Source organism: Anomaloglossus baeobatrachus, chromosome 2, assembly GCF_048569485.1.
Source record: "Anomaloglossus baeobatrachus isolate aAnoBae1 chromosome 2, aAnoBae1.hap1, whole genome shotgun sequence".
NCBI lineage: Eukaryota > Metazoa > Chordata > Amphibia > Anura > Aromobatidae > Anomaloglossus > Anomaloglossus baeobatrachus.
Genome location: NC_134354.1, coordinates 174,032,301 through 174,049,800, shown reverse-complemented (window position 1 = coordinate 174,049,800; position 17,500 = coordinate 174,032,301). Strand labels below are relative to the sequence as shown.

General features: G+C 43.7%; 1 protein-coding gene across 4 annotated transcripts in view; it reads right to left on the bottom strand.

The window, feature by feature from the left end:
- SHROOM2 (shroom family member 2) overlaps positions 1-17,500 on the bottom strand; it is a 256,754-nt gene that overhangs the window by 127,114 nt on the left and 112,140 nt on the right. For all 4 annotated transcript variants that reach the window (XM_075335491.1, XM_075335489.1, XM_075335488.1 and 1 more), the window contains exon 2: positions 12,179-12,324. In XM_075335491.1, coding sequence (XP_075191606.1) covers positions 12,179-12,324 — 146 coding nt within the window. The remainder of the gene's footprint in view (positions 1-12,178; positions 12,325-17,500) is intronic.

Here is a 17,500-nt window from a genome sequence, read left to right as displayed (position 1 = left end):
ATATATATATATATATATATCTCTACACACACATACACACATTTATATATACATACATACATACACACAGATAAAAAAAAAAATATTATATATTTATATATATATATATATATATATATATATATATATATATATATATATATATATATATATATATATATATATAAATATATAATATTTTTTTTTTATCTGTGTGTATGTATGTATGTATGTATGTATGTATGTATGTGTATATATAAATGTGTGTGTATGTGTGTGTAGATATATATATATATTATATATATATATATATATATATATATATATATATATATATAAATAAAATTTTTATTATTATTGTATATTATGGAACAATAACTGTCCATGCAGAGGTCAGTTCGGGTCAATAGACCCATGGTCAGGCCGGGGCTTTTGGCCATATTAACCTTATGTGAACCTGGCCAGAGTAAGCCTGTAGTAAAGTGTGTCATGGGACTTCCATGCTGCTGCCCGGCTAACGGAGCTCACCGAGGTCCCACGCCCACATGGACACTATGTACCAAAGCCCTGGGCATGTAGGTTACAATATGGGCTCATGACTTTTTTGTATTGCAGTTTAGAGATCATTAGCCGGGCTGTTATTCCTGCACAGTATATAAAGCTGCAGTCCAGCTACATTTTTACTTCTGGGACATACAATTACATTTGTTTTTTTTATTGATTTGCCGGTTGTGTGAATTGTGCACATGTTAATGACCGTATACATATTATAGAAGTAAAAATATTCCAAAAAGCCATGGACTGCAGGTCTCTAATGTGCCACAAGGGGGAGTGCACTAAAAGTGGATTTTACATAAAAGCCAGCAATGGTTAAACTGAAGATCAGCAGCAAACAAGTTGGGATTCTTCTCATTTCTAGAAGGGATGGTTTTCGTTAGTGTGGGGCTCGTGTGAGGGTGGCGTACAGCTAAAGAAAGTGCTAAAGAAATTCACAGCCTCCTGTGACTCCTTCCCAACCTGCTAACTAGGAATGAAAGGCACCGGACCTGGACACTGTCCTTAGTGATCCTTACTTTTTCACACATGATTGACATCAGACTTATTGAGCAATTTGCTCCATGAAGCTGAATCACTTTCAGGTGCAGCTGCAGAACAACATGGCTTTTTATGTATATGGAGAGTCCTTGGTGAGAGTCGACAGGCCACAAATAGCCCTTGCTTAGTAAAGCGCCACTCCAGCGTGTTGTTTCTTTTCAATTGCTGGAGTGGTGTTTTAACCCAAGTTCCCTGTCCCTATTCTTATCCATCTTCAGCTTTTTTCAACGTTGCGGCGCCATCTAGAGATCAGATCGTTTGACTGGCTGAAGTCAGAAGTAACATCACAAGCTCTCAATACAACTCTATGAGAGCCACAACGAGGCTCCCATAGACTTATATTGAATTGTGACCTCCGGCGCGCTCCATGAAACACTGGAGCAGCCTACAGGTCACAAACTGTAGAAGGCCGATCTCTGTGATACTGATAACAGATGAAGACACCAGAGGGCGAGTATAAAACTAGGGGCAAGTGACTTAGATTAAGAGCACCACTTTAGCCGTGAAATAAAAAATAAATGTTGGAGTGGTGCTTTAACAACAGCATTTTGCATTACCGGTCATCAAACGTTAGGCTCTGAAACTGCCACAAAAGTATTATCCGGAATGATAACAGGTCCCCAATGATGTTCAAGGATACTGTCCACTGGGGCAAACACTCAGCACAATTTCTGCTTTGGATCTGTGTGCACATAACAATAGCAGAATTGTCCTTCATACCCCACATCCAATCCCTCACCACCTCCTGCCATCTTCAACTCAAAAATATTTCCAGAATCCGTCCTTTACTCAATTCTCCTTCTAAGAAAATGCTAGTGCATGCCCTCAATCTCCCGTCTCAATTACTACAACATCCTCCTCTGTGGCCTTCCTGCTAACACGCTGGCCCCTCTCCAGTCCATCCTTAATTCTGCTGCCCGACTGATCCACCTCTCTCCTCAATATCCCCCACTTCTCCCCTCTGCAAATCCCTCCATTGGCTCCCAATTCTCCACCGTATCCGATGCTAACACTGACCTACAAAGCTGTCCATAATCTGTCTCCTCCATATATCTCCGAACTAAAACTTGAAAACCCATCTGTTCAGAAATGCCTATAATCTCCAATGACCTCGCTGCCTCACCACCAGCCGAGCTGCCGCCTCACCACCAGCCGAGCTGCCGCCTCACCACCAGCCGAGCTGCCGCCTCACCACCAGCCGAGCTGCCGCCTCACCACCAGCCGAGCTGCCGCCTCACCACCAGCCGAGCTGCCGCCTCACCACCAGCCGAGCTGTCGCCTCACCACCAGCCGAGCTGCCGCCTCACCACTGTGCCAGAACTGCCGCCCGACCAACACCCCACCTACTGTCTTCCCCCAATATCCTATAGAATGTAAGCCCGAAAGTGCAGGGCCCTCTTCCCTCTGTTCCAGTCTGTCCATTGTAACTTGTATATGTATTCTGTATGTAACCCCTTCTCATGTACAGCACCATGGAATCAATGGTGCTTTATAAATAAATATTAATAAAAATAATAAAAAAAATAATTACAAATGACATTTCTCATTCACATTTGCAGACAACATCTGAAGAAAGCTGTGGATTTCCCCTACTGCAATGAAAAGTGCAGAAAGAGACTGATGGATTTTCTGGAAGAGCAGCACATAGGTCATAAATAAATGTGCATTATGCGCTTATGTAGTGATTGATGCAAGGTATTTTTCATGTAGTTGTATAAAGAGGCCAAACTTGACAATTCCACGAGGGCCTGCCATAAATCACTGTAGCTAATACTTACTAGAAATCGCATATATTTCAGAGTATTCTGGTGCATTTAGACATACTGATTTAGAGTGCGCTCACACGAACTTGTGACTCGCACGATTATCGGATGGCATCACCCGGCGCGGCTGGCTTCTCTCCTGACAGGAGCGGGTCTGCTGCATATATTTCTAAGCAGCTAAAACGCTCCTGTCCAGAGAGTGTGCGGCCATACCGGGTGATGCTGATGCCAGACTCACCGAGTCACTCGCAAGTGTGACTCCAGCCTTAGGCCCATAAACGCACTAAGTGTCAGCACATACGGCGAGTAATACAGATCAAGTGGAATGTGATTTTGAGAAAAAAAATAATTATAATATTATATATATATATTATATATATATATATATATATTATATATATTATATATATTATATATATATATATTATATAATCAGCCTGAGAAAACAGTCGCAGCATACTGTGGGTGCAATGCGATCTTGTTTCACTTGCAGTCATTCAAGTCTATGGGGCTATTCTTGCGTCGGCCGGCAACGGAGGAGATAGAGATAAATCCCTCCCTCCCCTCCACAGCTGTGGTCTGATCACACGATCGGACCACAGTCACAGTCGCGTGATACTCAGCTCCTGCTGTGCTGCAAGCGTGAGCCGAGTGTAAGGGTACCTTCACACTTAGCGATGCAGCAGCGATCCGACCAGCGATCTGACCTGGTCAGGATCGCTGCTGCATCGCTACATGGTCGCTGGTGAGCTGTCAAACAGGCAGATCTCACCAGCGACCAGTGAACAGCCCCCAGCCAGGAGCGACGTGCAAGCGACGCTGCGCTTGCACGGAGCCGCCGTCTGGAAGCTGCGGAGACTGGTAACTAAGGTAAACATCGGGTATGGTTACCCGATGTTTACATTAGTTACCAGCGCACAGCTGTGTGTGCAGGGAGCAGGGAGCCGCGCACACTGAGCGCTGGCTCCTTGCTCTCCTACCACAGCTACAGTACACATCGGGTTAATTAACCCGATGTGTAATGCAGCTACATGTGCAGAGAGCAGGGAGCCGCGCACACTGCTTAGCGCTGGCTCCTTGCTCTCCTAGCTGCTGTACACATCAAGTTAATTAACCCGATGTGTACAGCAGCTACATGTGCAGAGAGCCGGAGCCGGCAGCACAGGCAGCGTGAGAGCTGCAGATGCTGGTAACTAAGGTAAATATCGGGTAACCACCTTGGTTACCCGATGTTTATCTTGGATACAGCTTACCTCAGCTGTCAGACGCCGGCTCCTGCTCCCTGCTCGCTTCATTTGTCGCTCTCTTGCTGTCACACACAGCGATCTGTGTGTCACAGCAGGAGAGCGGCTTTGAAGAAAACGAACCAGGGCTGTGTGTAACGAGCAGCGATCTCGCAGCAGGGGCCAGATCGCTGCTCAGTGTCACACACAGCGAGATCGCTAATGAGGTCACTGCTGCGTCACAAAAAGCGTGACTCAGCAGCGATCTCGGCAGCGAGCTCGCTGTGTGTGAAGCACCCCTAATGAGAGGACTCGCACTAATCCCCGTGTGGCCTCAGCCTTAAGTGCCGATCGACTTTACATAAGTCCCCATCGAAGAACAATGATTGGAATAGAATAGTGAACACATCATTATGTTCCCATAAAGCACCATTTTATTGGCACCATATCACCTGCTTACATAACGGTGAAGCGCTGCCGATAAGTATTTGTTTTGTTGGCATAAGTGATCCAATCACCTGACGAGTTTGTGTGTCGAATGATCACAGACATGGTAATACAGGTGAACAAGCAGAACACTGCCGATTATCTACTGGTGTAAATGCACCATTGATTTAAAGATTGTTATAAAGAAAACCTCTCAAAATACAAGCTAGGAGAGGTAGCTGTCATGTAAGTCAATGTCCAATCCTTTAAGAAGCCTTACAACATGGCATCCAAGGTGCCACACAGTCCACCTGCCACTGCGCTACACTAGTGTGGGGCAAACCCCCTGAAACAGCTGTGTACAGATTAGTTTGTGGCTTTGCAGTTATCCCTGGTTATATTACTTATGAAAGGGAATCTGTAACTAGGGTCAACACTCCTAAGTGCCTAAGATGTCTATATGCCATAGGAAGCTGAATAAAAGGATACCTTGGTATCTGGGATCCAAGGTCTTATTGCAGAGAAATCCACACTTTTCTTAACATGTAACTGGGCTGTTAAGCTTTGTCTGGCCCATTGATCTTATTTTAAATGAAAGGGGGTGTTACCAGTGAGACATGTAATAACTGACACTCTACTCTCCTGATCTCAATACAGAACTGTGTGTAATTAAAACTAACAGTACTGCAGAACTGAGCTTTGTATATTTACAAACTCATCTAGCGTTGTAGTTTTCCTCTCACAATGTTGTCAGCTCTGCTGTACCTTCCTCCACCCACACTGGTTGCCTGTGAGATGAAAGCTGAAGAAGTGTTAGTTGTAATCAGGCTCATCTCTGCAGTAAGATCAGGAGAGCAGACTCTTGTGTGGGCCATGTAATGACAAACCTCTGCTCTCATTACAAACACTTAGCTGCTCTTCTCACAACGCTGTTAGCTCTGCTGCACTGCCCTGTCCCTACATTTGTTAATCACACACCTGCTTCACTCCAGGGACTCTGGAATCACACCACTCTGCATTGAGATCAAGAGACACACTGACTGTCGGTCATTACATGTCTCACACTGCTAACACCTCATTTCATTTACAATAAGCTCTGGGAGGCAGAGTCTCAAGATCTGTGTCTAGCTGGTAGATCTTAACATGTCATGTACAAGTTAAGAAATGTGTGAATTTCTCTGGAACAAGATATCGGACCACAGAAATCAAGGTATCATTTTAATCAGCTTCCTATGACCTGAATACATATGTAGATGACTTAGGAGGGTTTATCCTACTGACACATTCCCTTTAAAGGGTAAGACAATGACTTTGAGAGTAGCCCGCTCTTGTAGGGAAAGCTGATTTGTATACTTTTCTCCCATGGAGCATTGCATATAAAACTCCATACTCAGCTGGTCTCTTTTACTGCTACTTTCCCCATGTGGCCTCAAAGGTTGTTGCCAGATAATTTCTGCTCTGCACTAACGATAACCAAAACACCCTAAAGCGGGCTGACGGTAGAGGAGTTTTGGCTTGGAAATTTTTTTCAATTTTTTTTGCAAGGCTCAATATAAAAGTAGGATATTGACTTACAAGGGAGCCGCCTCTTGTAGATGGTACTCGCAGGACAGACCTCTCAGTGCAAAAGAAACAATGCATATGAATATACCGAGAACAGAATACAGACTTTAATGGTAACCACAGAAAGTCCAAAGCTTACACATGAGTGTTTCATTATCCTGGCAATATCCATTTTACTTTACTTGTGTTTTTAGAGCGGAACGCCCAGAAATTTAGTCTAATCCCCAGAACTCTCACAGCAAAGACATAATAAAGAAGGCCGAGGATAAAGATGCAGCCCTGCCGGCTCTGCTGTCCCAAGGTTATCAGGATCCAGTTGGCGCAGGAATGTGGGTGTTTATTAGTGTTAGACATCCCCGTAGTCTGCACACAAAGAACCTACTGAACAGGAAGGCTTCACGCTCCCACTGAGGAACTAATTTGGGCTTTTGTCTCTATTAGCGAGCAGGTGATGGAATGTGGCGATACCGGCAGGTTCTGTCACCGATACAATATGTGCAAACCTATATAATAGAATAGTACGCCAATGCAAAATCTAAAAACATGCAGCATCCTGCAACAGAAAGAGAAAAAGCGGTTTCTATTATGTTTAATCATATTAATTTAAGCTATTTGGGTGGTGGTATATTCCTGGTAAAACGAGGAACACTACAATGAAAAGCAGCCAGGCCCTAAGCAATGGGGATCTTTGTGTGGTGTTTGCATGTCTCATGGAATGGATCCACTGGCATTAATATCATTTCTCATGTTCCAGAAAAACAAACATAGAAACCAATTACTTAACGCAGGTGTGAACGAAGCCGTACCCACAGTCACATGAGGTTCTGCTAGACACAGGTAAATCTGCAGAATATGCCAGATCCTAAAGATTGTGAGGAAAGGGTAGTCTGCACCTTCTATCAAGCTAAATCAAGAAGATGGCAATACATCTCCGCCCTAAAGAACCAGATTTGTTACAAATATGATTTATGCTGCCCGAACCATACCACTGATCCCATCTATTGGCCGAGCGTGGTGAAGCCACCTCAGACCTGCCTCAGACTCATCCCTGGCCAACTAATCAAAGAATGGTTTCTATAAAACACTGCCAGTGTCCCATTACTCCTGCACCTGCTTCGGACAGCATGAAGTAGATCACAAGGTTTTCACTAAGGCAAAGATGGAAGAATCCACCCTTCTCTCCTTGTGGTGACACAGTCTTCAAGTAACTGGAAATTCATAAACTGGATGATGCCTAATGAGCCCCTGCAGAGGTGTAGGTAGTGGATTTTGAGCCCTCTCCTGGTTGGGGACACCAACCACCCAAATTTTTGTCAGTGCGTATCAAGGCATGTTACCTCAACTTTCCAATATCAGCTGAGACGTCATCTCTCCTGAAACCTTCTAAATGTTACCTTCTTGGTAGCTATGTTATAATTACAGACTTCAATCCATGACTTGGTATTTGTGGTTTGTCAGTCTTTAAGGCAGTTGTCCAGATGACTGACTGGCCAAGTTTAACAGCCAAGCCAGCCTCTTCTTCTGTCAGTACAATGGCTGTGACAGAGAAGGGGCCTGGTTAGCTATTGGATTGAGCAGTAACCAGCCCCTCACTGGTCCGGTCACGTGCCGATATAGGAACAGCACAACAAGAGGAGGGCCTGCCTCGATAAAACATTTTTTCAATTAGTGAATCATCCTGATATAAATCGGTGTAAACAGACTGGGACTAACTCAATTGGATCTAAAAATTGCCCAAACATAAAAAATTATGAGGAACCAATACACATCAATGTAGCATCCTTAGGCCCTGTGCGCACTTGCCGGTTTTTGCCACAGATTTCCTGCAGTTTTGCTGCATGTTATGTTCATAACATCTCTGTAGGTGATTCAACAGCAAATCCTATGGGAAAAATAATGCTGTGTGCACTATGCGGATTTTGACAGCTGCATGTTTTGCTGCGGGATTCCCACAGCAAAAACAATTGCATATCACTTCTTTTCCGCACGTCGCTGCGGGATTTTACTCCATTGACTGCAACGTAATCGTGAAATCCCGCAGGGAATAACGCAGGCAGCAAATTCTGTGCGGTTCACTGCGTTTTCCTGCGTTATTCCCTGCGGTATTTCGCGGCTTCGGGACATAATGTTCATCACTGCCTGCGGTTTGCAGGGAAGGGACGTCATTATGACAGGAAGAGGAAGCGGAGCAGAGTAAACACACACATATCACACACAGACATAGAATACACACACATATCGCACTCACAGACACAGACATATAGAATACACATAGAAATCAAACGGACATAAAAAAAAAAAAAAAACACACACAACACGTGGGCTGCGCCATATTTTTACCGTCCAGCCGAGGTAAACACACAGCGGCAGCCCGGTATTCTCAGGCTGGGGAGGGCAAGGGCCAAGGTTAATGCCCCCCGCCCTCCCGTAGCCGAGAATATCAGCTCGCAGCTGCCCCAGGACTGTCGCATCCATTATGCGGCAGTCCCGGAGTCTCTCGGCTCTTCCAGATTGTCGGGATGCGGTGGCAATCCAGGTAATAACGAGTTAATGGCAGCGCATCGCCGCCACTAAGTCCAAGCTTTAATCATGCAGAGTCTATGAGACAGCTTTCATGATTAACCTGTAAGTAAAGTGAATAAACACACACCGAAAAATCCTTTATTTTAAATAAAACACAAAAAAGCCCCCTCTTTCACCACTTTATTAACCCCCCCCCAAACACACAGCTCCGGCGTAATCCCCAGCGATGTCCCACGACGCTTGCATCCAGCCGCGACTGACACTGTACAGAATGCAGCCTCCTAACGAGACTACAGAGGTAATTACAGGTCATTTCCCACGGCCGGTAATGTGAACACACTACTGCTCGGGGGAAATGCAGCGTGTCGATTGTTGATTGATCTGTCCTCTATCTATCCCTCTATCTATTCTTCTATTTATCCATCTACTATCTATCTCAGAAGGAAATGACTTTTTTTCTTCAATGTGCTTTATTGCATTGAATGCATTAAAACACATGTACCAACTCGCGGCAAAACCGCGGCAATACTTTCAGACCCTGCAGAATTTTCTTAAGAAAATTCAGTTTTACAGTGCGTACAGGGCCTTACACTGTCAGTGAGATTGTCAGCTGCCAGAATTGTAAAATACAAGCAGAAATAAGCAATATCATGGCATATCACTAATGAAAACAAAATGGGTTCCAGCACTACTGAGAGGTTTGGACACTTCTCAGTGACAGGACCTTACTTCCTTCTCAATAATTTGGGCCCATAGTGAGTATCCTGGAAGGTCAGAGGTAAAAAGGCAGTAATAATATGCAGAACAACAATATCTATCACAGGGCATACACCACAATCCTCTGTTTGCTTGTGCTGCTATCTTATCAGGAGGAAGCTGCACTCTTCCCAAAAAAGAATTCTATTATTTGTCCCAGGAAACAAGTGTCCGCACACCACTGAAGATTAGGCACAAGAGTGCATTTCACTTCACATTTGTGCAGGCTCATTTCCAAGGCTGTCTTTACTAATGATGTTCCATTATTTGGAAGGAAATCATAAAAAAAACAATATATGTAATAATAAAATGTATCCACATGTGGCGGTATTACTAGACAACGTCCATACATTTTATGGTGACTACCCAGGGCTACAGCAGGGAGATGCATTTTTTTAAATGTTTAAGCCCCCTGTCATATACTCCATCCGACGGCTTCACCTTTTACCGGTGCCGTACCAGTCCGACAAGCCAGAAGTTACATCAGAAGCTCGCAATGAAAGTCTATGAGATCAAGGCTCTCAGAGATGAATGTAATTGTGATCTCCAGCAAATACTGGATCTGCCGGTAGGTCACAAATCACAGGACACCAACCGACCCAGTGGCGATAACAGAAGACGACGTCGGAAGGGGAGTATAAGACTGGGGTCAGGGGGCTTTCATTGAAAAGAACCACTCCTGCAATGCTTTAAAAAAAAAAAAAAACCACGGGGTGGTGCTTTAACATTTATTTTTACTGTTTATTTTATCACTATTATGCTATTTTGGCCATTTAACCTCACCTTTTCTTCACTTCAGTATAGAAAAAGCACAGTGATCTATGGAAGACATCCTTCTCCCCCCCCCCAAAAAAAAAAAAGACCTCAATCCGGATATATATTTTTTTAAAAATAAATTTAATTTATTGCGTCAATCCATTAAAAACAAAGACAGTGGCAACAACAAATTAAAAAACTGACATGTTTCTGGCAAATAACGCCTGTTATTCACCAGAAATGCATCAGTTTTTTTGTACTTTTTGCTGCCACTGTCTTAGTTTTAACGCATTGAAGAAATAAAGATCAGAAAATGTTAAAAAATATTTCTCTGGATGGATGTGCCTTCCTTTTTAAGATTTTTTTTTCCTTTATTTCTTCAATCCATTAAAACAAAGACAATAGCACTAAAAAGGTTAAAAAAAAAAAAAAAACAAACGCAAAAAACCACAAAAGAAAAAAAAAAAAAAGGCAAACTGATGGGTTTCTGGCGAATAATGGGCATCCTCCTTATACTAAAATGTGCATTAAGGAATAGGTACCGAGAAAAATATAAAAATTATATATATAGTGTGACAGTCATATTCGGATATACTGGTCAAGTGAGATAGTGACGAAGCTAAAATGTAGACCACCATTATCTCATACAGTGGATGGACAAAAATGTTTCTTAATCAGAAGACAAGCTGTCCCTTCTAGTTAGGCGGGCTTCACATCAGCGGTATTCTGCCGGATCCGGCACAAATGCGTTTCACTTCAATGCATTTCCTATGGACTCGCGGCAAATTCTGGTCACATGCGGTTGTGTATAACGCAGGTGACCAGAACTTGCCACGAGTCCATAGGAAATGCATTGAAGTGAAACGCATTTGTGCCGGATCCGGCAGAATACCGCTGATGTGAAGGCCACCTTACAGAAAACCCTTGGAATGACCCTACCAGCAGAACGCATTTTAGGAGGCTTTGTTCACATTAGGGTTGAAGTTCTTCAGACTTTCCCTCAACTAATCTAATCTGTGTTATTGTACATTAATTCTGAACTAAGGATTAGAGATGGGCGAATAGTAACTATTTGAGTTTTGAAAATGCGTACCGAATACCAAGTATTATTAAAGTATTAATCAAGACAAGAAAAATGCTCGGGTTCCCCAATGACTTGCATTAGGTTGGTTATTTATCATGAATACTGGAATACCATAGTACTTTGAGATTCGTTAAGAATAATCTGAACACGAATAGTTATTATTCGCCCATCACTACTAATAATATATTCGGCTAACTTATGTTCCATTCTTAAGGTCCGTTTACACAGGCCGAGCTGGGTCACCAAACGACTCCTGATCAGTAGTCATGAGGGAGCACTACCATGCTCGGGTGCTAACTACGAGCATTTTGAGGCTCGGACGAGCTCGACTCGTTTACCAAGTATAAAGGGAGTCTATGAGGAACACGAGCATTTTTCAAGAAAATCTTCACGGAAAAATGTTTGAGTTGCCCATAGACCTCCATTATACTCTGTAAACAAGTTGAGCCCGTCTGAACCTCAAAATGCTTGGTACTCGTTAGCATGGTACTGCTCGCTCATCACTATTGATCAGCTGTTTGTTTGCTGCTCGGTGGTGGTTTCATTGCCCGTTCATACCGGCTAACTGCTCTTCCGATGTGCCCTGAATGCTCAGTAATATATTGCCCAGGCCATCATTCTGCTTGGCAGTGCAAATCCTGTTTAGACAGAATCCTGTGCTACTGAGATCTTCTGGGCAGCATAAAGATCATTTCACTAGACAAATAAGCGTTTTCCTGATTTGTTGGGTGATCAACATCCTGTTTGACCTGCAAAATGATCGTGAAACGAGCGTTCCTAGGAAGTGTGAAAGGGGCAGTATAGACGGACCATTACACTAGTGGGCTTAGACATGCAGACAATTGCTCATTCACTAGTACTAGATTTGCCATTATAAAACATATGGATTGTTAGGGCATCTAAAACCAGCAAAATGGGGAATTTTCAAGAATTATGTCAATATAGTTTTATAATTTGCAACTCATAACCAATAAAAAAATGTGCCATTAATTATGTGGTGAGTTTCTTACCTTTTCACAACCATTTTCAGCGTTTTGTGAGATCCCTTTACTAGACAAATCGCTTCCTGGCGGTAACCAGAGAGTGGTATATCATTGATATTCACAATCTCATCTCCAGCCATTAATATCTCGCCAGCTTTGCTCCCTTCTTCAACCTGCAATAGAGAACGAAAAAAATGTAACATGCGCAACAATAAACTGATTAGACATAAATAATATTCGTGAGAAGTATTATTATAAGCCCAAAAATACCACACAGGCTAAGAGCCGAATATTGCACTGGTGGGATGTTTAGGATATTCAATGAGATTATGACTTTCTGGGTCGTCTACCATCTCATAGTCAGATCTATGCCGGAACTGCAGAGAGTTTGCTCTTGATAAAGTTTCTGATTTGTGACCAATATACAACAGAGTAAGATTCTAGACTGACCCATCACAGGGAACACCAAGGAGGATCTCATGACTGACGACTCCGCATCAATAAGAATTAGCTGACCACTTGTGTGTGGTGAACTATTCTTAATTATACCAGATCTATCATTCCTTTGTTCAGTAAATCAAGAGACATTAACCATTGTTTCATGCAAGACTGTTTGGTGCCTCTTTCAGTATGTTCATTTGTGGAATGTCTGCTTTTGGAGGACAATTATGAAGTCTACTTGAATCAGCGAACAATGAGGGAACAGCCATGATGGTCTCAAACCCAATCCTGTAAGATACAATACCCTAAAATGGGAACTGAGGGGCATAAAAAGGGTCTGGCTCCTGTCACCACGCGTCATTCTACAGGACTTCAACCAAGGGTCCATGGATCCAGCTGGTGGATTATAGAACTGCTCCACTGCCCAACACAGAGTCCACAAACTCACTTGGAGAAGCCAGGTTGAGACAACCCTGTCCCCTGGCCACATACTGTACCTCACTGCGCTCGGTTGCCTTCCTAAGCTTGCCAATAGCTCCTCTCAGTGGGTGCCAGTTAAATGCGGGGTGCTGCTAGCTGGGATAGTTGGCCCCGGTTGCCCCACAGGCACGAAGATTCTAATCCCTGTCCAGCCAACGGAAGAGTGAGACTGTCGCTTGTATCATCTTGTGTTCTTGCTGGGAATGTACTACCTGCTGTTGACTATTGGTGACCTAACAAAGTCTTACCGGAGTGTGGTACCTTCACCCTGTGTTGTTTGTGAAGTGTTCTACCTATGATCAAGGAGTATGGGCATTCAGTGGGATGAGCCCTGGTCAGTGCAGTCTTTCCACAGACAGCTAGGCCAGCGTACAAGAGCACTCACTGACCCTCGTGTCTCCACAATGACCTCTAGAAAAATCGGTGACAGTCAAAAAAAACATTCTTACGTACATAAAGTTAGGTCATAACTAAAGACACCTGTCATAGGACTAAGTTATAAAAAGATGTAGCTGCCCTGCGATAAATAAGGCTAATAAGTATTTGCAGGATGTGATAAGTGATGGTTGTGTCTATATATTTATTGGTGTGTGTGCAGACTGGAATAAATGCAGAAACTTTATAACATGTCACTTCATTTAACGACACCTCCAATATAAGTGGCCACATATATAATCCGGTAGCACAGGAACAAGTTGTGCAACTCATTCAGGTGTAAAACCATAAAAAGAAATCTCAAGTTGGTACTTTGTGTCAGCGCTCTAAAAGATGTGATTTATTGTGCAAATAAACAGGGTCTAACCATTGGAACCCCCACGATCTTCAGAACGAAGAGGCCGCAAATAATTCATAGTCTCTCCGTAGGTAACACTCGTGGCTATCCGTACTGCTGAGAATAGAAGCACCAGAAATGGAGCTACGCCATAATCCTCTGCACGGAGGGGGACTAGAAGTATCACAATACAGAAGACTCAAAGACCTCAGTTACCATGTCATGGCTGTTATTGTGTACCGCATTGGGCTGCAGTACTGAGAATAGCCACTAGACAGTGTAAGGAGCTGTGGTGTTCTGATTGGGTACACCATGGCTAAGTTCCTACCTTAACGTCTCAGAGTGCAGTTGTTTATGTTATTTATCTTATGAGGGATTAAAGGGGTGGTTCACTACTCAGCATTAGTAGCCACATTGATGTAAAAGCTCATAAAGACGACTTTTCTCAAATACCTTGTGTAGTCAATTCTACCTCTGAGCTGCGCTTCTGCTGCCTGCTCATCCCCATCAATTGACCCCCGGGCTCCATGACCTATGAGATCCGGTGATGTTATGTCAAGTTCCAGTTGACCCGACATCACAGACGCGAGCTCCAGTCTCCGTGAGTGACTGTGCTGTGGGTGGAGTTTCACCGCACATCCCAGCCCTGCATCACGGCCCAGCATCGCTCCTGCTTGCAGTGTTCTGCAGCAAAGGAGAGAGCACGTGAGATGCTGGGCTGTGACGCTGGGCTGTGATGTGTGGTGAAACGCCGCCCACAGTCCAATCACTCGCAGTGACTGGTGCCGACCTCAGCGATGTTGGGTCAACTGGAAGTTGACGTGATATCACCTGATCTCAGAGGTCACGCAGCCCGGGGGTCTTGCGATGGGGATAAGTGGATCACAATAGCGCCACTCAGAGGCACAAATGACTACACAAGGTATTTGAGAAAAGCCTTGTTTATGAGCTTTACATCAATGTGGCTACTAATGCTGAGTAGTGGGACCACCTCTTTAAGGACAGATAGCTGTCAAATGAACCAAGTGTCGGTCAACAGTTATATAATGTATATAGTTATCTTTTGTGATTCAATTTGCAATCACATGGCTTGCGAGGCTTATTCCTTGTCGTGATAAGTGAGCAGTGGTATTTAGACACCAATCAAAATGTTTAAGATGTGAGAAGATTTGAAACCTGAGGCACATGTGGCACCGATAATGGCATCCGTATGGCATCAGCGTCCATGACTTATCAATTATGTGGATGCCTTTATATCCTACTGATTGGCACCAGTCATCATGGTTATATCATGAAAGGTTCATGGCACATATGGCCAATGGATGGCATGTCACCCATCGCCTCCCATTGTACACAAAAAAGGACACAAAATGACACAACAGCTATTTTGCAAGGCTGTTTGGCTTGGAATATAGTGCGAGCTGCTACAATTTTCTACGCCTTATTTGCCAGAATGGACCCGCTTTGGCCTCAGTCTGGAGTAGAGGACATGTTTAGCGCATACATTAGGAGTTTCGGCGTTACTCATTATTACAGTCACCATTATTCATTAACCAGGAAGTATTACAAAACGCAAATAAATTATAATAAAAAATGCAAAATATCTTTAAATATCTCAGGGGCAAAGCTGATAAAATAATTACTCGATCTATACAAGTCACAGAAAACTCCTTAATATTGTGCAAACACCGCCTCTGGCGAATGGTGTGAAATCGAGTCAGGCATGCCGTATAAAAGGAATGGTTGTATTCTGTATGAGCAGTCGAGGCAAATTCCATTCTGAACCCGTGATTACAAAGCAGGATACGAGCAAACGCAACATGAGCAAGCTTGTCAGCAGAAGCCCCGGCCACCGGTGTATCAGCAGAAATCGCTCCCGTAGGCCGGTGACTTATTAACTAGAAAATATGCTGCATAATGAGGGGTCAGGGCAGTTGCTGGGGCCTTGTAAACATTAATCAGACGTTAACTATTAGTTATTTTCTGCAAAGAATGTAAAAATGTTTTATGACTGTGGGCTTATTCCATTATTTATCTGGCAGTCTGCTTTATATACAATGTAAACATTATCAGACTAATCTAGGGAACTCCCATCAACAAGGAAGCTTGCACAATCAGCGCAGCACATGTTCTGCGCGGGGTTCACAGATAGGAAGTAAGTACTCCAAGGGCAAACATGGGAAGGGTGGCAACACCTTGAAAAGTGTCTCTAATTTCTAATATGACCATTGTAAGTGTAGCCACAAACTGTAGACTGTCGGTCGCAAGCATTTCACGCCATGAAACACCTGTACTGCATAGTTAGTGTTTTATTTCACTTAGGCTGCTTTCACACATCAGGTTTTTTCCATCAGGCACAATCCGAAAAAAACGGGTAAAACTGATCCGGTACCGCATCCGTTTTATCCCCATAGTTTTGCATTGTTACCGGATTGTGCCTGATGGCTTTGCGTTGCATCCGTTTTTTTCCGGATGCGGCAAAATTAATTAATTAAAGCAGCGGCCGAAGGCAACGTATCTTGCAACTTTTTTTGTCCGGCAAAAAAAAACGCATCGCGCCGGATCCGGCACGATACGGCGTGTTTTACAATGGAAGCCTATGGACGCCGGATCTGGCGCAATGCGGCAAAAAACGGATGCGGCTGCCGGATCCGTTTTTGTAAACTGCGCATGCTCCAATGTTTTAAAAAAAAACGGATCCAGAAAAAAAACGGACAAAACTGATGCAAAAACGAATGCAAAATGGATCCACCGGATCCGTTTTTTACGCATCCGGCATAACGGATCCATTAAAAAACGGATCCGGTGGATACGGTTTTTACATTTTTTGCCGGATCCGTTGGATCAGGAAAAAAAAGGATTGTGCCTGAATGCAGAAAACTGATGTGTGAAAGTAGCCTAAGGCTGCTTTCACACATCAGATTTTTGGCATCAGGCACAATCCGGCGAAAAAACTGATGCGACGGATCCGGCGAAAAAAAAGGATCAGTTGCATCAGTTTTTTCCATCAGTTTTTTGATGGCTCCGTTGTGTTACTGAGCATGCTCAGTTCAAAAAAAACGGATCCGGCGGCCGTATCCGTTGTTTTGCTGCATTGTGCCGGATCCAGCGTCCATAGGCTTCCATTATAACACACGCCGTACGGCGCCATGCGTTTTTTCGCCCCAGACAAAAACGTTCTTCAGCGTTCCATCCGGCCGCCGCACAAACAAATTTTGCCAGATCCAGCGAAAGCCGGATGGAACGCAAGGCCATCAGGCACAATCCGGCGCTAATAGAAGTTTATGGGGCGAAAAACGCGTCCGGCGGCAACAGATGCTGGATGCGTTTTTTCATGTTTTTGCCGGATTGTGGAAAAAAAACTGATGTGTGAAAGCAGCTTTATTGAAACATTGCCGGTGTACTTGTGAATAGAGATGAGCAGACCCATGAAGGTTTGGGTTCTGCCAGATTTAAGATACCGGTAGTTCAGTTCTGGACCCTGACAACCAGCGTAAAAAAAAAATTAATCACTTACAGCGAGGGTGGGGGTTTTTGCGGTTGTTTGTGCACACTACATCTGATAACACTGTTTTTATCCCCAGTGAGAGCCAAAGACTGGCCCGAGTGCACCCGAGCACAACACTGCTAGAGTGAGTGCTTTGCATTCGTACAGC